The 22,848-nt window shown below is 38.0% G+C and overlaps 1 protein-coding gene across 4 annotated transcripts in view; it reads left to right on the forward strand.

Moving 5' to 3' along the window:
• Window positions 1–22,848, forward strand: part of ARHGEF4 (Rho guanine nucleotide exchange factor 4) — a 503,177-nt gene that overhangs the window by 299,757 nt on the left and 180,572 nt on the right. The window contains exon 1 of one of the 4 annotated variants that reach the window (XM_074301693.1): window positions 6,964–8,644. The exons of the other annotated variants lie outside the window; for them this stretch is intronic. Within the exon in view, the coding sequence (XP_074157794.1) occupies window positions 8,221–8,644 (424 nt within the window). The 5' untranslated portion in view covers window positions 6,964–8,220. Of the gene's footprint in view, window positions 1–6,963; window positions 8,645–22,848 lie in introns of those variants that run through there. 4 annotated transcript variants of the gene reach the window in all.

Below are 22,848 nucleotides of genomic sequence, written 5' to 3' on the forward strand. Positions count from 1 at the left end.
CTGAATAGTTAAAAATGGAAGAAAAGACTATTCAAAATAAGATTTAGAATCTTATGTGCTAGGATTTAGAATATTCTAGTAATATGCCTTCCTTTTGCCTCATTTAAATTTAATACTCAGACTTGTTATTTCAAAATTATAACGCAAATAAGGATTTTTTTTTGCATGTTTGAGCAAAAGAAGAAAACCTTAAAGGTCCATTGGTATTCTTTGGTAAGTTGGGAAGAAAAGACAGCTTTCCTTTTCCTTCTTATTAGATTTATTTCTTTTCCTCTTCAACTCTTTTAAACTAGTTGCTAACCACAGAAATACAACATTTACCTATAGGTCATGCATCTGTTAGTTTTAATAACTGGAACACAGATGAAAATAAAGAGGGAAAATAAAATGTCTGGTCATTTAAAATAAATGTCCAAAGTTGTTGTTCAAAGTTGTGTATGCCCTCACTCAAAATTACATATTCTTACTACACATACAATTAATAACATATCTGGCATGTAAATAGGACATAGCAAGATTCACAAATATCTCATTTTGTGCTATAGGATATAGGTGGCATTAATATACTCATTTTATAAATGAGAAAACTGAGGTAGACAGAAATCAAGTGACTTGCCCAAGGTGATTAAGCATCTGAGTCTGGTTTTGAACTCAGATTTTCTTGACTCCAGGTCCGGTATTCTATTTACTGTAACTGCCATCTAAAGGATTTAAATATTTGATTCTTGAACTCGCATGTGATAAGCAGCAAACTAGAGAAATAGAATTTGCTAATAGCAGATATTAGAATGGGAGGGAAAGAGAATACATATTAGCTGGCAAAGGAGGAGGGAAAAAACGATAAAAAAAATCCCAAAATGATATCATTTAGTTTTGGGGCAAATAGATCCTTCATACTTCAATACCCACCTTAGGCTATCACTCTGTGCAGTATGGTATAATAAATATTTATAGTAAAGATTCTGAATAATCAATAGAAGCTAAGTCATGGTCAAATATCAATCAATAAGCATTTATTGAAAAATGAACTATGCGCCAAGTATTTTGCCAAGCATAGGAATATGGACAGAAGAATGAAACAATGTCATAGTGCTCTTAAAAACAAAGAATCAACAATAAGTAAAGGATTGCTGCTTAGTAGAGAGATGTGGGTCATCAGTATAGAAATGACAGTCAAAGCCATGAGGTTATCTAGAGAGGGCAGGCAAAGAGAGAAGAGAAGAGGACCCATGAGAGATCCTTAGGGAACACTTGTAGTTAGAAAGTATGACATGTAGAATCAGCAAGCAAAAGAAATGTAGGAGTGGCCAGACAGGAAAAGAACCAAGAGATAGTTATGTCACAAAAACAGAGAGGAGAGAGATCCAAGACAGTAGTGTGATACCATTGTCAGATACACAGAGAAAAGACTGAAGGGGAACATACTACTTGTCTTTAAATATTTTTATTTAGAAAATTTTATTTAATTTAAATTTAATTTAATTTAAATTTTATTTAGAAGAGGTGGCAAGTTTGTGTTGTTTCATTTTACGTGATTCCCAAATAATTGCATGTGAAAAATATTCTATCATATTCCATGAGATAGCTTTCTGCTTAAAGAAATCTTATAAATATTTGGTAAAGCAATAAATTATCTTTAGTTTCTCAGTCATATATATCTAGAGAATCAAGAAATAAACTCTTTCAAGGCTATTTTTAATGAGCTAGGCCTGAGTGGTATGTCTCTACTAATTAAGGAAATTCCAGCCACTTCTGGTTCTGAGATACTATTTCACTTCTAACATGGCAGCACAACTTAGGACTTCAGAACTCCCCCAACAAGTATTTATTTAAGGATCCAGGGCCATCTCCTATTATCCCGATCTTTACTTGGCTCCAAATGGCTCTAGAGGGGAAAGTGAGGAAGGTGACCCTGCACAGCCCTCCCTTACTCCAATCCAATTCACTTGCATGTAATGGCATCACCTCCCTGATGTCATGATCCTCTTCAAAAAGGACAAAAAACAACATTTCCCTAGTACTAGAGTTACAATAAGAATTAGCACAAAATCCCCAAATTTTTCCAAAATATACTTCCTTTGCCTTCTTTAACAAAATAGATTGACCTTCATTTAAAAATATGATTCAAATACATTCTACATGAAGTTGATGCAGCTTTCTATATCTTTTAAAATCATCAGTCAGGGGATGCCAAGATATGTAAGTGCATTGGATTTAAGTGGAGGACTATGCAAAGCTTCTTTCTCCTCTTTCTCTACCAGTAATTGTTGCTTGGATGCCCTAAAGACGTCTTAAGCTGAACATGTACTCAAAACTGAACTCATTAACTTTCTAGTCAGCCCTTCAACTTTTCCAAACTACTCTATTTCTGTTGAGGGCCCCATCATACTTTCAGTCATTCACTCCTCTTCGTTCTTATCCTTCTTATACAATCAGGGCTAATACTGGCCCTTTCCCTTTATGATACTCTTGCATCTGATCTCCTTTTTTTTGATCCCTGGGGGCTATCGAATTAGTTCCAGTCTTCATCACTTCTTGCTCAGATTATTGCAATTAACTCCTCATTAGTCTTCTTGTCTAAAGTTTCTCCTCATTCCAGTTCATTCTATTTACTGCTATTGCTGCCAAAATGATTTTTCCTTAATTGCAAATCTGACCTTCCTATTCCCCTACTCAGTCAATTTCTCTGGTTCTCTATTGCCACAAAAGGTAAACTCCTCTGTTTGACTTTTAAAGCCTTTCACAATCTGATCCCAACATAACTTTCTAGCCTTTCTTGATATAATTTCCCCTTTTGACTTTGTGATGTAACCAAACTGGCTTGCCTTCTATTCTTCACACACATATCCTTCCATCTCTTTTCTCTAAGCCTTTCCTAGATTATTCTCAATTCTGGGATTGTACCATGCCTATCTCTCCCCCATAAAATCCTTCTCTTCCTTCAAGTCATAGTTCAAACATCACCTTCTATAAGAAGTTTCTACAAGAAACTTTTTCAATTCTCTCAAACTACTAATACCTTCTCTCCTTAATTGCTATTTAACTTCTTTGTATTAATCTGTATTCCTTTTATGTTTATTCTATATATACTCATACATATACTTCTTGTCTTCCCATGATTATGAAACTCTTTTGGAATATCAATAATCTCATGCTCTGTATTTGTATGCAGTCTTGAACAGTGTCTGGAACATAGTAAGTGCTTAATAAATGCCTCTCTCTTTATAAATATGTGTGTGTGTACACACACACACACACACACACACACACACCAAAAGAGCCTTCAAAGTACCAGAAGTTACACTGTTAGAATTCCTCCTTTGGATTAAGGCAAATTTGCCAAAAAAAGATGGATTATTTAAAAATGGTAAAATTTAGCTTTCATTAGTCATTAAACTTACAATCATTTATTAAATGCTTACTATATGCTAGACACTGTGTTAAACATTTGAGATACCAAAAAGGGCAAAAAGGCAATCTCTTTCCCCACAGAACTCACATTCTATTAGGAAGGCAACATGCAAAAAAAAGTGTACATGTAAAATACATAGTTTAAATCAAAGGTAATTGAATACATTCACATAAATCAGCTTATTGAGAAACCTGACAAACTGATTTTGATAGGAGGAGGAAATCACAAAGTTCTAGAGAATGGGAATAGAAGAGGATATCAGAACTAAGTCCCAAATGCTTGTAACAGCTGTGAGGGTGGTACAATGTAGAGGACACTGGATTTTTGTATGTTTACAAATGGACGAAGGATAGAACTAGAGAAGAGAGCAGATGGCGAATTGGTCACCAAAAAAAAAGGTAAGAGATGGGGCAAGCCTGCTGATTTCACAATTAATTAATATGTCCTGAGGTTTGAGGTCAGCTCAGAAAGAGATAAAGTACTAATTTCTTTGCTCTTTTTTTTTGAAGCCACTTGAATGTGTCCTAGGAATTTGGGGTTGAGGTGGGAAAAGACTGATCCTTATACCTGGGATCCTTTAATAGATTTGGAAAACATTAGCATATAGATGATAATTAAATCCATGGGAGCTGGTGAGATCATCAAATGAAATCTGGCTCCAGTTAGTGCACCTGGATGAAGATCCACAAAGGTTAAGCAAGAAAGGGCAATGTCACGAAAATCTAGAGAGAAGAGAATATCAGAGATGAGACCATGTTAAAGGTTATACAGAGTGCCAATAGGATGAGAATGTTTATGTCTTTGGAAAGCTTAGGATCCAGATGAGGAGAAAAACTAGCATACACAGAACTAGTTTATAGTAAAAGATAATATAGGGTCCTAGACAAGACTGGTTCACACTCTTTTAAGTACTCTAGGAGTTCAGAGTGATTTTTCTGCTTTTCTAAGAAACTCTTTAATCCTCAGGGTTGACCCTAGCTATCTCCTGTCTGGACTGGTTTTGGGAAGGTGTATCCAGATGTCAGACATTCCCTTAATAGTCCCTTATGTAACCTCCCCATAACTGGACAGTTGGCCTAGGCAGAGTTATAAACTCCAGAAAAGGGATGAACCAGGAGCTGCAGGAAAAAGGACATTAGCTACATTATGATTTAATTTTCTGCCTGAACGGAACTTTTAGAGTTTTATCTGGGCCATCCTTCTCCAAGCCTCTCTCTTTAGAAATATATGTGTGTGTATGTATATGTTTATATGGGAAAGTTAGTTGGTAAGTAACTTCCCTCTAGAAGATGAGAGGGAAATATAGTAGTTAAAAGGCAGCATATCAAGGTAGAAAGATAGAGTGGGCTTGGTATTATAAAGACTAGAAAGATAGAGTGGGCTTGGTATTATAAAGACCTCTTTTTTTTTTTTTTTTTTTTTTTTTGCCTCTGCCAAAAACTAGCTATAAGAGCATGACTAAGTCATCAATCTCAGGTCCCCAGAAGCTTTTCACCTACATTGGCAGAGGGAGTTTCCATAAAGGGAGATGCACTAATCCTAGGCCCAGAACAAATAAATGTGTGCATATATAACTTATTTAACCTCTTTAATTTGGAAATTGTAAATAATTTAAACAAAGCTGAGATCATTTCCCTTTGTGCTATCGATGAAGAATGGGTCTATGAATAATAGTGGTCAGCAGCAAGAGATGTTCAAGTTATTTAATATAAATTGTTTTTAGTGCTTTAATATTATCAGCTTGTAGACAAGCAATCTACTAATTAACAATAAATATTCTGTTTATTAAATCAGATCTAGCACGAATGATTTTTGGAACTACTCAATAAAGAGTTAATCACAGTTACTGTGAATACTTCAAAGTGAAAAACTTAATTAAAAACTCTATAATTTGGAATTCTTAAACTTAGCCTCCCCCTCCTCCCAGAATGATTCCTTTATAGTAAATCTGAATTAACATAATCTATCTATGCTCTATGATTGGATACTTCTATCTGGAAGCTTCAGGAACTCGCTGAGATGTTCATATTGCCTACAATATTATTGGTGTTATACCTACTATATGTACACTTCTTGTCTCTGCAACAGTCATCAGAAACTTTAACTAATCATAATAAATATCAAATGATGTAAGGACATTTCTAGAAACAGTGTGCTGTACACTAAGTTACATAGAAATAGAAGCGGGCCAATATTTCATCAAATTTCTATGGATATAGATAGACTTAGAAAGTCACATATTAGCATTATCTATGTTCTACTGCATTTTATTAAATATTTCTCAATTGCATTTAATCTGATTAGGGTCCATTCAATAATCACCCACTGATGATCTCGCTAATGTATCGGAGCAGGTGATGGACTTGTGCTCCGAAGAGTTAGTAATTTACCTACCAGCTAGTAACAGTGTGAACCTTAGAGTTAACTCCCTTATTCTCCCTAAGTCTGTTTCCTCCTCCGTAAAGTGAGGATAATAATAAAAGCTCTTTCCAGTGTTGTAAAGGTTCAAATCATAATTTATGTCAAGGGCTTTGCAAGCCTTAAATTGCTACACGAATGCCAACTTTTATTAATATTATTAAGATGGAATTGACATCCAGTGCCATGGAAGAATTTTGAATCCTGTGTTATATTGTCTCTTCCTAGCCCACACTATCCCATGTTCAATTGCTTTATGCATCCATTGGAGAAGCTTAAAGAACACTTGGGATAGTGAGTGGGTGAGTGAGTGAGACAAGAAAGGGATGAGTGGATTTGTCACAAACTAACGCCTTTTTAAAAAACATTTTAGTACAAAACTTGTCTGACACACAATATTCCATTAATGGCAGAGTAAAGATTTTAATAATGTGGCATAATGGTAAAAACAGTCAACTGGGGATAAGGAGATCTAGGTTACACTTTTGGTTCTGCCATTAAATTTTGTCAGGAGGGGAAAGTCAATTAACCTCTCTGGGCCTCAGTTTCCTCATCTGTCCAAATAATGACAGATTTTTAATCCATTCAGTAATTTTTAATAATAAAGAGCCCCTACCAGCTCTAATCCTGTGTCTCCTTCTGGTTTCCTGACTTCCGGCTCAGTGCTACAATGTTTCCCACTACCTCACATGACTCTTAACAGTATCCAGGTCACTTTATTCTATTTCTAAAGCTTTCATCAAAGCTCTGCTGTCTTTCAACTTTTTTTTTCCCCCTTTTCCTTGACAATTTTTTATCTCATTATTTTTATTCCTTGCATCCTACAAATGTTTGAATGTCTCCTTAAGGTCAGGAGTGCTGCGGAGTTACTAATGTTCGAACCTCGGCCCCTGCCCTCTAGGAGCTTACTAGTCTAGTTGGGGAGAGGAGACGGAAGGATTATAAATAACTACAAGACGGCTGTGTATGGTGATTGCCAGTTGCCTAGTAGCACTCAGTCTTTGCTGTTCCTCAGTGCTTGCCAGTGGGTAGTACCAAGAATTCTCTTTGGTCATTTGGTGTGTTTATGTATTCGGCCTCCCCCACAGGGCCTTCCTTCCTCTCGGGGGAGGCAGGGGGGCGTCTCACTCCCTCCACCCTCCTTCTCTCCAGCCTTATCTAGGGGTTTGCAAATACTGCGCCCTCAAGGGAATGTTGCTGCTTGCTTGACTGACAGTCTGGAACGAAGAAACGCTCCATAGCCTATGGTCAGTGTTGCCAGATTTAGGTTCTAAATCACTGCCTGGCGTGGGCGCCGGGCAGAGCCGGGTGTAGGGCTGCGGCGATATTGCTTTCAGCTCTGAGACGCCTGACTAATGCGCACAGGCTCTCTACCGCAGCAGATCCTTGGTTACTAGCAACTTCTGAGGCACTAATAGCCCCGACGTGGGGTCTCCGTGGGCCACCGTGACCCCGGAGAGCTTGGAGCGCAGAGGGAGCATGGCTCCGAGCGGAGACTATGGCGAGCACCGGCTTTATCGCTAGGGCTGCTGCGGAAAACAACCTTTAGCATTTTCTTCTCAGGCTTCCGCTGGCAGCGAAGCCCTTTTCTGCAGCCCCCTCAATTGCTCCCTCAGTGTAATCGTTTTCTCTCTTAAGTGACTTCTGGAAGTTACTAGAAAAGCGAAGCTCTGCCTGCAGCTTCGCGTCAGGGCAGCTTCTCTCAGGGTTGCCGGCCTCGGGGTGTCTGGCCGGGATGCCCGCAGCTCCGCAGTTACAGGTTAGACTTGGGCGGGGGGATTCTTAGTGCAGTATGTCTGCATTTTGCCGACGCCATCATCATCACTGTTGTCGATATCATCCTTAATATTATTTTGCGAACGCCATGCACTATGGAAATTAACCACTTCCCCAGACACTTCCAATCCTGGCTCTTCTGCCTGGGTGGCTTTGCACTTGCCTTGCAGGAAACGAGGCTTAGGGGCGGGAGAAGGGGGCACCCCAGCTGCTGAGCAGCGTCCAGATCTCAAAGCCCTGTCAGCTCTGGCAACCTCCATCTCTGCTGCCTGCCCTCTCCAAGGGCTCCGGGAGAAGAAGGTCTCTCCGGTCCTAGCACTTTGGAAAAGCAGCAAAGGAATACCTGCCCCCGCAGCGCCTTCCCTCCCTCTCTCTTCTCGCCCATAGCCCGGCGCCAGGTTTGGGCACCTCGCCCAGCCATTGGAGCGGGAATGCAGACCTGAGACGTGCCTCGGTTTCCACCGGTGGGAGCCAACTTTGCTTCCCCTCCGGACCCTCCTCCGCGCTCCCTCTCCAGCCCCGAGCTGCTGTTGCTGCTTCTGCTGCTGCAGCCGAAGCCAGAGGAAGGTTAGGCGCTCAGATACCGGCCGAGGGAACCTCCTTAGCGGAGCCCCATGATGTCAGCTTGCATCGTGCAGCCGACGGGCGGCGGTGGGGACGGGGACGGGGCTCCGCAGTCCACTCGGCTCTCCGACGGCAGTGCCGGCCCCTGCTCCGGCGCCTCCTCGTGCAGTCCCGGCTCCTGTCCCGCGACTCTGCTACCGCCGCCACCTCCGCCGCCGCCGCCACCGCAGAGCCTGTGGCTCGAGCTCCGACCCGCCTGCATGAGGACCCAGCAATGTCCCAGCGAGTCCAGCGGGCAGACCAGCGGCGAGATCTGCACTAGTAGCAGCAGCGGCGGCAGCAGCGCCGGGCTGTCCCCGGGCTCCGATTCCGACAGCAGCGGGGTGGTGTGCGGCGGCCGGGGCGGGGGCGGCGGGGGGATGCGAGGAGTCCTGTCCCGGTACTGGAGCCTGGAGAGTCTGCACTCAGCCACTGGTAAGCATCCCCTCTTCCTTCCCTGCTGTCGCTGGTTCTACCTTCGCCTTCCTCTACCTTCTCTCTGCTTCCCCATCCTTTCTTCCCGTCATCTTCATCCCCTTCCTCTTTTCATTTCTCCTTCCCATTCCTCCTTATTCCTTTGCCTTTCCCCTACTTCATCCCCTCTTTTCCTTTCTTCGTCCCCTCTTTTCCCTTCTTCATCTCTCCTTCCTCTTCCATTTTCCTTACCTTCTCCCCACCCCCCTTTCCTTTTCTTTCTTTCTCTTTATTCCATTGACCTTCGTGGCCGGGTCAGCCAAATTAGGTGGGATATCTGGTGAAACAGTTTGGGAAGACGAGGAAGCATGTGTATGTTTTTAAGGCGAGATTAGAATTTGGTCAGTTGCATCCCTTATCAGATTGCAACTGTGTTTGAATGAATTCCCAGATTTTGAACCAATGAGTAAAAGTAAGGGTTTTCCAAACTCTCGGTATGGGTATAAATGTACGTACATACATACCAGCTACCCACGGCGCTGGGATTCCCTTAGCTGCACGGGTGCAAGTCTGCTGTTGGGGTGTAGCACTGTGACATAGAAACTGGCCACTTGGTGGATTATTCTTATTTAATGCTTGAGTATGAGACACATTTTAACCTCTCCTAAGAACAAACAGTTTAGAGGTGATCCCCAGACGTAATGGTTTTCATTCATATTCACTTTCCAGAGGCCAGATTTTAGCTTCTGGCCCTAGTAAAGGAATTCTAGAACTGGAGTCTAGAACTACTCCAGTTGCCCCCTGGCTGGTACCTATCTGTACATGCCACAATTTTTTTGCCAGTAGAAAAAGGCTTTCTTGTTTGGATTCCAGGATCCTTGGGAAGCAAGAATAAGAAGAAATATTTGCAAGGATTGTTCAAGGAATTGATCCTGATATTGGCTTTTTATGTAATCCATTTCCCCTATATAGAATTAAGTGCTAAGTTGGTGACTTTATATTTGATTTTCTGCAGTCAGTCAATCAACAAGTGTGAATAAGTCACGATTGTACTAGGAAGAATACTAGATAGGAGTCAGACCAGATGGAGATTCCAGCTCAGTAGATGTGTAAACTTTGGAGGAAATCACATAATCATCATCATAATAATCACTCTTATGTTTGTATGTTTTAGAGATTGCAAAATACTTTCTTTACAGCAACCCTGTGGTATAGGCAATATAAAATAACTTAGTCTCCATTTCATATATTGAATATCTTATAGATAGGAAACTCACTCATTTAGAGGTTGTGGGAAGTACCCAGGAGCAACCTTTTACTTGAGCCTGAGATTTTTGACCTCTGGCCAGTGTGAAACCCGGAGTTTAATCTTCTCCAGGCTTCAGTTTACTCACTTGTAAAATGAGGAGACTGCTTCTTTCCAGCTCTGTTATTCTCTGAATCTGTGACAGATTGATAGCACTGTGGCATTCAGATATAACTTCAACAAGGTACCTTAGTATCTCCAACTGCAGGAAGCCAGGAGAACAAGCATTTATATAGTGCCTATTATGTGCTAATTGCTTTTTAAATATTATCTTATTTGATCCTTAAAACAACTCTGGTAGGGAGGGTGCTATTAATTTTATATATAATGGATTTTACAGTTGAGAAAACTGAAGCAGACAGGGTATGTGACTTGTCCAGGATCATGCACATATTGTGTCCACGGCCAGATTTGAATTCAGGTCTTCCAGATTCCAGGCCTGGTGCTGATCCTTAGCTGCCTAGCTTGCATGTAGGTGCTACAGAATTTTAACATCCAGAAAGTATTCTAAGAGTCCATCTAGTTATCCTTGTTCCTTCTATAGCTTTTCTGACAAGTGGCTATCTCCTAAGGTAGTCCATTCTTCTTCTGGAGAGCCCCCATAGTAGGAAGCTTTTCCTATTGATGTCAGAAACTACAGATTACATACATAATACATACATAATCTACATGCATAATCTCACTTAATCCTTATAATGACATTGGGGGATTTATGTTATAGGCATATCATTTTTATTTTATAGATGAGAAAATCTGAAGCTCAGAAAGCTTGAGTTATGGCCCATGGTCACACAGCAGCTATTAAGAATGACAAGTGGGAAGATTCTCTGTAGCTTTAATCCCATTGCTCCTATTCTGCTCTCTGGGACCAAACTGACCAAGTCTAATCCTCCTTCAAGATGATAGCCCTTCAATTACTTAAACAATCCAGTTCCTGCCCCCCACCTTTTACCCTCTATTAATCTTTTCTTTTTCAGAGAAGAATTGAGATGATAAAATACATTTGAAAAGTCACTTAAATAAGAAATGAATAACAATAATAATTTACATTGATTAGTTTTTTATGTCTTCAAATAAATAAATTCCATTCCTTCTTCCTATTGGAGAGGATGGAATGAACGAATCTACCATGTATCATTCCCCCCCACACACACTTTTTTTAAAAAAAATAAGATCATAGATTTAGAGCTTGAAGAGTTTTGGAAGCCATTGAGATCAACCCCCTCATTTTACAGGTGAGGAAATTGAGGTAAAGAGAAGTTAAGTTACTTGCCCAAGGTCAATCACTAGTAAATCACCGAGGATTCCATACAGTGTGCCAGGCTGCCTGAATATTTTTCATAAAATGTCCTAGTTATTCAATCATATATCATTTTCACATTAGTATCTCGGGGTTTATAGAACAGCCTTGGCCTTTCTACACAGACAAGAACACCATAGCCCTGAATGGCCGGCAATACTGACCCATATCACATTAGCAGCATTAGGCCTCAACTTCCCCTAAAGCTTTTAGACCCTTCTCTGTGAACCCAAGGCCCATAGATCTTTGTGCCTTGAGATGAGGACAAAGCAGTTGTGGGAGAATTGAGTTCACTCTCTGGGCTCCAGGGAAATCCCAGACTGTCTACAGAAAAATGTAGGAGTTCAGAGGGTGGGGTAAGGGTGAACACAGAGTCAGGCTCTTGGCTTAACACAGCTATTTGCTCGGAGAGTTTATTTGGTAGAGTATTACTGGAAAACTGGGATTGCAAGGTCTTCTGTAGAATAAAGGATTCAAATTGAGAAGAAATCATAGAGATCATCAGGGTCAGTTTCATTTTACACAGAAGCTGTAAAGACTAGAAGAACAGGGAGATGTGCTTATTGCCACAGAAAGAATGAGGAATGGAACAGAGATTGGAACACAGATTCTCCAACTCTAAAACCTCATCGTGATCACTGCAATTTTCCTGAAGGAATTATTTTTTTTTTAAATTTTTATTTAAGTTTACTGACACCAACCAAGTTAAGAAACCCTGAGAAAGATTCTCTCCACCCCTCCCATCCCCAGTCCATAATAATATCTAGGTCAGTCTTTAAACCCAGGGATTGGGCTAGGGAATATGTGTGAAACATTACTAAAACAGGATAAGGCTAGCCAATGTAGGAGCTTTAGTAAATCGATACTAGACAGTGTTTTGATGATTCTGGTGGTTGATGTAGTTGGTTGTTATTTTTAAGCTGCTAGATTGTTTTAAAGCCTCCAAAGGGAAACAAAAAATGGCTCATGCTGCAGGCTGAGACTATTTCTTTTGCCTCTGTGGCTTACTGTCAGGGCAGGAGCCTGTTGGTCTCCCAGAGGAAGCCAGGAAAACCCAGCAGAGGGCTGCTTGAACTCTCCTTGGCTCAGAGATACTCCTTGCATTTTTAATGTCAAGTCTCGGCATTTTCCATTGAAATGTCATCCTGCCTTCTTTGGTGGAGATTTCCCTTAGTGGTTGAATCCCAAAACAAAGTACTCACTGGATTCCTCCTGCCCTTTTTCCTATATCATCTTCATGCACTTTATATCAATATCCCTCCCACTCTTATACCCTTTCCTATCCTTAAATCTCAAGGTCTGCCTATTCCTGTGACTCTTACCTGCTTTTAAACTCTGGATGTGTTTTCCAACATTATTACAGATCAGTTCTTTGGGACACAGCCTGTATTTCATCAGTTTCCTTTTCAGAGAAGGTTCTATAGATGCCCCTTATTTGACATCAAGGAGTCTCCCCTATTATGTAGGGGTTCCCATTTTAAACTTAACTTCTTGTATCAAGGAATATCACTATAGGTAGGGTCAGGACCAATAAGCAAAAAGAAAGCAATATTGTTTCCCCTAATATTTAAGAATCTGCTGATACCTGAGCAAAAAATTGGGTGCAGGCAATCTGGGCTCTAGAAACTATCATCCATCTGAACTTCATTGTACCATAGTTGTCTGTCAACATGTTAGCACAATTCTGTCTTTGGGAGTGCTGTCACCAGCAAATGAAAAATGCTCACTATCAGTGCCCTGTGGTAGATTTGGAAAGAACAATAGCCTTGGAAATTATGAGGTTCAAAGTCCAGTTCTGTACCCTAAGTTCTCTGATATTTCTGCCATTTCATTAATGAAGAAATGAAGACAGAGAATATGTGGCTTTTCCATATCATAGGTGGACCTGGATTCTAAATAACTTGAGTTCATTAGTTGTAAATACAAAGGTTCTTAGTCATAGTCATAGCTTTCATTGGGGATACTCTAAATTCCAGTTCCTTAAACTGTGGTTTCAGACCTCATACAGATCTCATAACCGAATGTGGGGGTTGTGAACTATGATTTATTACCTCTAAATTTTTGATTTGTAGGCCTATTTTGGGATAATGTACAAATCTCTGGGATATAGAGAGTTCCCTAAGTTTGAGAAGTCCTACTCCACACTAGAGGTGTCAAACATACTAAACCCAGTATTCCTGGGTTCCCTACAGGTCAGGTCCCTACCCTGAACAAAGATTAAAATGTAATAGGGAAATAATTTACAAAGTAGGTAACATAAATACTGTTATTGTGTGGTTGTTTTTTTTAAGTTAGTATGCAGCCTGCTGGAGTCCTTATGTAATTTATATTTATTTAATGTGGGAAAAACATGAAAAAGAAACAACAAAAAGATGAAAATACTATGTTTTGATCCTTTTTCAGTTTCCATAGTTTTCTCTCTGGATATGGATGGTACTTTCCATCCCAAGTCTATTGGGATTGCCTTGAATCACCTCATTGTTGAAAAGAGCCAAGTCCATCACAATTTATCATCACATAATCTTCTTGTTATTGTGTACAGTAGTCTCCTGGTTATGCACACTTCAGCAGCATCAGTTCATGTAAGCTTTTCCAGGTTTTTCTGAAATCAGTCTTTTCATCATTTCTTATAAAACAATAATATTCCATTACATTTATATACCATAACTTATTCAGCCATTCCCCAACTAATGGGCATCCATTCAATTTCTGGTTCCTTATGGCCCTGATTTCTATTTGAGTTTGACACCACTGCTCTAGAGTTTTTCTAATGAGACTTGATTCTAAGCTCCAATATTCAGTGAACAGAATCTTTGCTGTCATGGGTTGGAGTATATTTTGTTGAAGTATATATGTTGTTGTCCTTCATTTTTGAAGAGGACCAGTGACATCATAACCGATTTCTTGACTAGCAAATAAATTGGATTTAAGTGATCAGCCTCATTATTTCTCAGTTATCAAAGTCCAGTGGCAAGCCAAAAATCAAAATTTTCATGAACCTTCTGGATTCTGCTAACTGAGGCTAGTCTTTTGTTTAGAGTGTTAATTAGAAATCCATTGTCAGAAGAGTAAGCTCAGGGGAAGTCTAGAAGCCCCCTACCTAAAAAAGTTGAATATATATTATGTTTCTATCCCTAAGAAGGAAAGAAGCAAAGAGATGGTCCCTGCCCTCAAGGAGTTCACTGTCTTTAGAGAGTTGTATAAAGCATGTGAAACATTTGGGGCATTATATTATTTCTGGACAATAGGATTCAGACTATGAATTCTGTTGAGTATTTGAGGAAGATTTCAAGAAGAATTTTGGCATTGATGTCACTGGCATCTGGTATGAACACAGAACTCTATGGGCCTAGATTTTGGCCTGTGGAGAGAATTGTTCCACAGTACAAAGTAATCCTTAGTTTATTACTAGAGCTTTTTTCTGCCTTTGGCAAAGGACTTGCAGGTGGATTGTTCCATAAGGAGGTCACTTAGAGGAGAGTGAAGAATTCTGGTCACCGGAAATATCTTAAAAATGCCTGTGACTAGAGTAATTTTTTTTATTACTCTGTTGATTGACTTGTAAGCTTCAATTCAATTCCTGTCATATTAGCCTGAGGACTCTCGTAGCCTGAGGACTCTGAACTGGACACTAGAACAACTAATAAACTTGCTGGTCCTGAGAAAAGGGTGTTGTCCATTCATCATTAGCAATTTTAAGGGGTTTTTTTAAGAAGAAAAAGGGCATAAGAATATGTATTAATGAACATCAATATTCTATCTTAAGCCTGAATGTTAGAGCTTATTTACATTAATTGAATGTACCAGTGGCAAATCTCTTAAAAAATTAAATTCTCCATCTATAGCTTTCCTTTGGCTCCCTATTGCATCTAATTAAAAATTTTCTGTATGGCACTTGCTCTCTGCAACCTTATCTTGACTTAGCTCTCTAAAGTTATTTTCTATTATCCCCAACACAAACTTTATTTTTAAAAATTGATGCCTTTTGTTTTTATTTTATTCATTTCCAAGTATAATACATCTGCCTTTCCAATTCAACAAGTTTTCCCTTTTAACAAAAATTAAAAAATAAACATAGTTCAGTGAAACACAACCTATTTACTTCATCTGACAATAAATGCAACATACTGAATCTCCCACCTTTAGTAAAGGGAGGATAGGACATTTTCTTAACTCTTCTGTGAGGTCAAGCTTAATTATAATTGCACCACTCAACCCTTAACTTTAGCCAGGTTAATTTCTTTATTGTCCCTTCTACACTGAATATTCATGTCCCAACTACAGAGTTTTCCTTATATATATTTTTTTATCTACTTGAAATTCCCTGTTTATTCTATCCAATCAATCTTATCTAAGATCCAGTTGAAGTTCAAGAAGAATTTTGGCATTGATGTTACTGGCATCAGTTGAAGTTCCAGGTTCTCGGAAGCCTTCTTTGATCATTCTAACCAATTTTATCTTTTTTCTTTGATTTCCTATAGTCCCACACTTCATAGGTTCTTATCCTTCAATTTTTTTTTATTGTGTGCATATTTGCAAAACACCACACTAAGCACTAAAGATACTAATAGAAAAGTAAAACAATTCCTGTCCTCAAGAAAGTTGCATCTTAATGGGAGAGATAAAATATATGAGAGGTTTCATCTGGAAATGTCCCATAAAAGATGCAGTGGCAGAACAGATGAGTATGCTTTTTCTTTAAGTCATTTCTTATAAAATTATATACATTTCTGATGTTGAACCATATGACAGTGCCAAGGATTTAGTGATAACTTTTTTCCCCTGGACATTGGGTAAATATGGCTATAGTATCTGAAGGATTAACTTTCTATTAAGGTTGATGGATTAGAGTAGGCCCTAAAAGGGTGGGATTTACATAGTTAGAGAATAGAAGCATTCCTTGTGGAAATAAAAGTATTGACAAGAGTTTGGTGGTTGGTATGAATACTACCTATGTGGAAGATAATGAAAAGTTGGCCTATTTAGAATAAAGAATGCACATAAAACTGAGGACATTTGAGTATAGGTCTTAGCTATTTTTCAATGAATGAGGGAAAGATTAAAGGAAGGGAATTAGGAACTCAGCAATTTTTTTAATGAATGTTAAAATATAATTTAAAAAATTCATATAAAGTTCAATGGAAGGTAAACTTGTATTAAATTGAATATCCATTGAAATTCAGGTAGGGGTTTGGACACAATCTGATAGTCAATGGAAAACCATTGTAGGTTTTTGAAAAGGGAAGTTACAACATATGGTTTCCTACCGAATTTCTGATATCATCACAGATTCTGTGATATCTTGTTTGTCCTAAGCATAATTAGAAGTTTTGCTAAGGGGAATATTTCAGGAAGACTGAATGAAAAGTATAGGACTAGTACATGATTTCTTGATCTTTTCACTGATTTTCACTGGGAGATTCTGTTAGCCTCTTAACCTTGATCTCCCTGAACTTCCTCTTTGAACTAAGCTTTCATTTTGGCTGCTTACTCTTCTTAGAGGTTGATGAAATTAATAACAAGTTTGTAAACTTTCTTAAATTGTTGGAGAAAACATTCCAATAACTAGAAATGCTTCTCTTTCTCTCCTTCCTCCTCTTCTCTTTACCCGCCTCTGCTGACAGCACTACGTTACCATCACAGTATTATTTATTACTCATAAGCACTTCTGCTTATGAAAATATGTGTGTGAACAACCTTTAGCGAAGACTAGGGATTTTCCTTCCTTCAGCCATAACAAATACTGGTTATGGAAACAATTTGTAGAAAATTAAAATAAAAGGAAAACAAAAATCTATGTGCTGGAAAATGGAGAACTGTTCAAAGAGCAAGGTATCTGTTAGCTAGTATAAGTCATATAGGACTCCAAGGATCTGAGTTGCCTGCTCTGAATAGAACTATTTTTAACTATCAAGTTATAGTCTTCCCCCTTTCCAATAGCTCAACACTTTTGCCTACATCTGCTTGGGAGTTAACAGCCTTCTACATTGGCTTCAGTTGTAATTGTGGTGTAAGAGGTGGTTCTGTTTGAAAGTCATCTGTTCTAATTGAAAGAGCCTTGAAGTAAGAGCAGGACAACATAGTCTCAGACTCTCATCAGTGATTTAGGGAATTAACTGTCTAGACAAATCATCTGGAACATATAGGAGCCACATTCCTATTCTCCTTCTCCTCTCCATTACAGTTTTTGATTTTTGTGAATTTCAATAGAATTTTGTTGTCCTTATTCTATTTATTATCAGTCCCTAGAGCTAGATGTTATCATATACTATATATTTTACCATCTGTTAATAGATAACAGTATAATAAGCAATATGTTATATTTTAAACTTAGTACAAGTCATTCCCTCTGGCATGCAGAACACAATTTATACACACCTTATCAAAATGTTTTATGAATTAACAGGATGAAAAAATATGGCATTGCCTGGTAGCCAGCTTTCCAGTGGTAACGCTCTCTGAATTTATCCAGGCTTGTCCTCTAATGACGGACATGCTGTCCATCAACAAGTTCATACCTGAACTTTTTCAAGCTGGCAGAACCTGTCTGAGCTTGCATTCTACTGACATGACCTTTGAGAACCCAGTTTCTTCTCCATGTCTTGATAAGTCATGATAATGCAATATAGAAGGATTTTAGTGTAGAGTGGGATTAGCATGTATATTATGTATGTGAACAATAGATAATCTATAATATTCTCAAATTGAAGACATTATTGCAGATAGGATAAATGTACTGATACAGGAAATTTTTAATTTAAATTCTGTACCATGAAATTAAAGGAAAATAGCAGAATGGCCAATTATGATGGATAAAAACTTGACTTTTAAAATACAGAAGGAAGGACTTGTTAAAAGTCACAGTTGATACCCATTCCACCATAGATAAGTCAAATGGCATGAGAGAGCTTTCAATATGGGAAATACAGATTGTTAATATCAACTTGAAAATATGTTCAATATGATTAATAGAGGTATAAATTAAAATAACTTTGAGATGCCTTCTCACACCTGAGAAATCTGAAAGAATTATTAAAAGCAATAAAAAATAAGTGCCAGGGGAGGGAGTAGAGGAGCAGATAAGGACATTCAGTGATTGAATTGTAATTTTGTATAATCTTTTTGAAGAGAAATCTGGCAGTTTTTAGGAAACTCCTGATTATGCTTACTAACTGATTATGCTATGAGCTCTCCTTTGTTGCTTCTCTCAAACATTCTCATTTCCTGTGAAAAGACTACCGGGGCCTCAGAACCGTGGCATTAAACCATCTCATATCTGATAGTAATGGTTGTTACCATCCTCAAATTTTTGAATTACTTTACAAGAATTAGTACTAGGACTCAAAGACACACAATCTTTGGCCAGCTCTAAAGAGAGAAAAAGAGAAAAAGACAAGACACACAGAGAGAGATCACCTTTCTTTTTGCCTGACTAATCTTCCTTCATTCAGAATTCACCAAACTCAATTCAACAAATATTTAATGAATATTTTAAAAATTTTAAACGTCTCCTTAGATCATAAATCTAGAGCTAGAGCTCCAACACTTTTTTTTTTCTACACAGGATGAAAGGGTATGGGAAAGAAGTTAAGAGAAATACCAAATATGGGTTTTGAATCCCAATCATTGGGTTGACTTCAGAACCATTGCTTTTTTTCACTGATCATCCAGGCAGATAATTGCAAATATCTTTCTGAACGCCCTGTCTTCTGAAACCTCAGTTTGATTTCCCCATGGTTTCTCATTCCTAATACAGAGAGAGTTGAAGTAACTTGCACAATGTGATTCAAATAGTAAGTGATAGGTGTGGGCCATGACTCCTGTTTCTCAGACTCAAAAAGCAGAATACTTCGTACTAAACCATGTTGTCAATCCACCTCTCAATTCAATTTCTAGTCTGACCATCCTTGATGTAAGGGATTTGTTGCACACCTGCAGCCTTATTTTTCTCCTCTACTCTTATTGGAGAATGGGAAAAAATGAAATTTGGAAGCAGCACCCACAGCCCTAAATGTAACCTGGAAATGGAGGTTCTCCCATTCCCTTAGGAAGAGGATTGATGACAGATTAGAAAGACACAACAAAGCCCTTCCATTGGAATTCTCTCACTAGGGTGCCCTCAGGTGATCTGCTCCACTTCTGTGCTGTCACATGGGCCCTGTTCCCATGGAATCATACTGTCACTATTGGCAACAAGAATAATGTGGTTGGACCCTTCTCATGCATAATAATTTCTAAAGATTTATGCAAATAAAATTTGGGAAGGGAGAAGGAAATCAGCAAGACATCAGGAAGTAATGTGTTGTAGACCTTCTCTAGCCACTAATTATGTGCACCTGTTTTCCAGGAATTATGACATCAACTCAGTAGTTTAGATCTTTCAGAAGTAGTATGGAAAACAAATCATGAGACAATGAGATTTTCATCACTAGAGAGGTTTAGGCAGAGGTTAAATGAACATTTACTTTTCTAATTCTGTTTCCTCTTTGATAAAATGGGGGTAAGCATCAAATTATTTTGAATAATATATAGTACTGTACAAGTATAAGGCAATACATTTTTAAATAAAATAATGCAGTATAGGAAATCATTAAATAGCTCTGTCTGGGGTGAATTATTTTGCAAAGCAAGGAAATGATTTGTCATAGAATACTAACTTTTTAATGGTCTAAATGTCCCTATCTGCATTTCACATTTATCTTTTAAAGCCAGTTTTCTAAGGAACATTTGATTTGAACCAAGTCTTATCTTGATACATTTAGTACCAGACTTAACCTCCTCCTTTCAGTGTTGTCCTTTCTCCAAACCCTACCCTAAATCCTACCTTCTCCAGGAAATCTCCCCTCTCTATTCTAGAATAACATAATCTCTCCTTTCTCAGAATCCTAAAAAACTTTTATCAGCTCTCTTCATTTTGCATAGAATCATGGTCTCAAATTTTAAAATAATTCAGAAACCATCTATATCAATCATACATTATTAATAATGATCTCTCCAGTATCACTTTTAAGTAATTATCCTATCTTCACCTAAAGACCCTCAGGAAGGGATAAATCATCACTTTTAGAGATATCCCATTTCATTTTTGAGTATCGCTTCAATTACTAGGTTTTTCCTTACTTAAGATCATAAGATTGAAAAGAAATTTATTAATAAATTAAAAAGACCTTAGAGCTCATAGGTCCAACCCTCTTTTTTCACATTATTCACTTATAGTTACTCAAGCTAATCACTTCTAATCCCTCTTTCATGTTGAGGCATTTTAAATATTTGAAGTTTGGTATTATGTGAATACACACCATACATATACACACACACACACACACACACACACACACACACACACTCCCAAAAATGTGGCATCCAAACTGGACGATACTTTAGTTATGATCTGATCAAGGCAGAGTATTGCACAACTGTACTTCTCTTATTTGGGATACTATGCCCTTTTTTGCACAATCTAAGACAATATTAGTTTTGTGGTTATTTTGCAGGAGGAAGGCGAATGGACTGCTATGTTACATTGTTGAAAATATTGAGTTTGCAGCCTACTAAACCCCCATATCTTCAAAGGAACCAGGAATATAGCCAAGTTTGCTCCTTTCTGAATTCATGAAGTTGATTTTTTGATCCAAGTGCAGAATTTACTTTTGTCCATACTAAATTTAATCTTAGTCAATTTGGCATATTGCTTTACCTTGTCAGATCTTTTTGTATTTGGACTTTGTCATCCAGTGAATTGACTATATCTATCTTAGCTGGTAATATCTGCAAATTTTATTAGTATATTTTCAATGACTTTATCCAAGTCATTTATATAAATATTATATTCTATAATACTAAGGATATTTCCTCAGGACTTTCTGCTAGAAGCTAAGAAGTCATCAACCCATTAGGGACTACTTTTGGGGTCCTGTATTCAACCAGTCCTGCAATTACTCACCTGTACCATCTAGACCACTACTTTACAATTTATCCACAGGAATATTGTGGGAAAGTCTATTGAATGCTTTCTAAAATCTGATTATCTTATTCTACATCACACTTAAAGCCTTCCCCAACCATCCTGAATCTACCTATTTTGCTTACAGAATGTGAATTCTGTTGTGATTTGCTCTTTGTGGAGCCATGTTTTTTTTAATCATCACTGCTTCTTTTTCTAAATGCTTACACACATTTCCTTTGATAATCTGTTCTCAAGTTTTGTCAGAAATAGAAGTGAAGCTCATTGACTTGAGATTTGCAGACCTCACCCACTTCCCTATTTGGAAAACTGGGGCAACATTTGGCTGTCTTCAGTCCTTTGGCACTTTTTCTATTTTCCATAATCTTTTGGAAGCCATCAACAATGTCTCAGAAATAACATCTGCTGGTTCTTTCAGTATCCTAGAGTATCATTCATTTTGGTTTGTTAATTCATTAAGAATTGGTAGAGTCTCTCAGCGTGTTCTCTTTTCTTCAGGTTATATTCCCTAACAATTTTCTTTCCACTTCCAGTTTCGAAGATTATTCTTCTTAGAAGAGATAAGAAATACAATAAGCATTAAATAGTTCATCCATGTCATGTAGTACATTTTCATCACCTCATCCACCATGTGGAGTGCTTCACTACTCTTCTTTCTTTTGCTACCAATATAAATTAAATAAATAATTTATTCTGTCATCAACATAAATCACATTCAGCTTTAGCACATTCTGGACTTTCATACTTTTAATGGTATTATTATAGGATTCATGGTATTTATTTATATTTATTCCCAGTTTCCTACTTTGCGTCCACCTTCTACACAGGTAACTACTAAAGTCTTAGTAGAGTTTTAAACTATCAAAGACTAATATTGCACAGAGGCTTTGGGAACACCATACATTTACCTTTTAAAAAGTGTTCCCTTTTAAAAAGTTGAGCCTGTTCCCTGTGCATTTCCATTGTTTAGACAGCTTCCTCCTTCTTTCTCTTTGGAGTTATATCTGTTTGTACCTTCAGAATTTTATTCTTGAGAATTTTCCATCCTTCTTGGAGATTTGTATCAAAGAATATTAAGCCTTTGCATTATACCTCTCTTTAATAGTTACCATTTGAAATGTGATCTTGCAAAATATTGAGCCTATTTCTGACTATGTCTAGTTTCCCACTCTCTCTTTCTGTCTTAAATTCTATGATAGAGTGGTCATTTACTTCCAAGGATCTTGTCAATTAATCAACAAGCATTTTTACTTACGTAACTGCTTCTTTCTTGTTGGTCAAAATTGGGCCTTCACCATTTCTTTCACCATTTGAAGGATAAATGATCATTAAATAGGTACATGTTTCTTCATATTGTGTTATGTTTCAATCATGTTAGAATTGTGTCCCTAATCAGACTCTATATTCTTTGAGGTTAAGGATCATGTTAATTTTTTCTTAAGTCCCTTACATTGCTTAGCACAGGTCTTAGAACATGGTAGACATATATGCTTGAGATTTAAGTGAAAGCCCTAAAAAGGGTTGAGAATTGATTAAAAAAAAAACAAAGAAGTTTTTTATTATGAGTGAATTCACAAGAAGGGAAAGGAAGGGAATGAAGAAAGAGGATGTCATCGTTTGGGCAACAATTCCCCAGGGCCATTGAAGATATATAT

This window comes from Sminthopsis crassicaudata, chromosome 3, assembly GCF_048593235.1.
Source record: "Sminthopsis crassicaudata isolate SCR6 chromosome 3, ASM4859323v1, whole genome shotgun sequence".
NCBI classification, from domain to species: domain Eukaryota; kingdom Metazoa; phylum Chordata; class Mammalia; order Dasyuromorphia; family Dasyuridae; genus Sminthopsis; species Sminthopsis crassicaudata.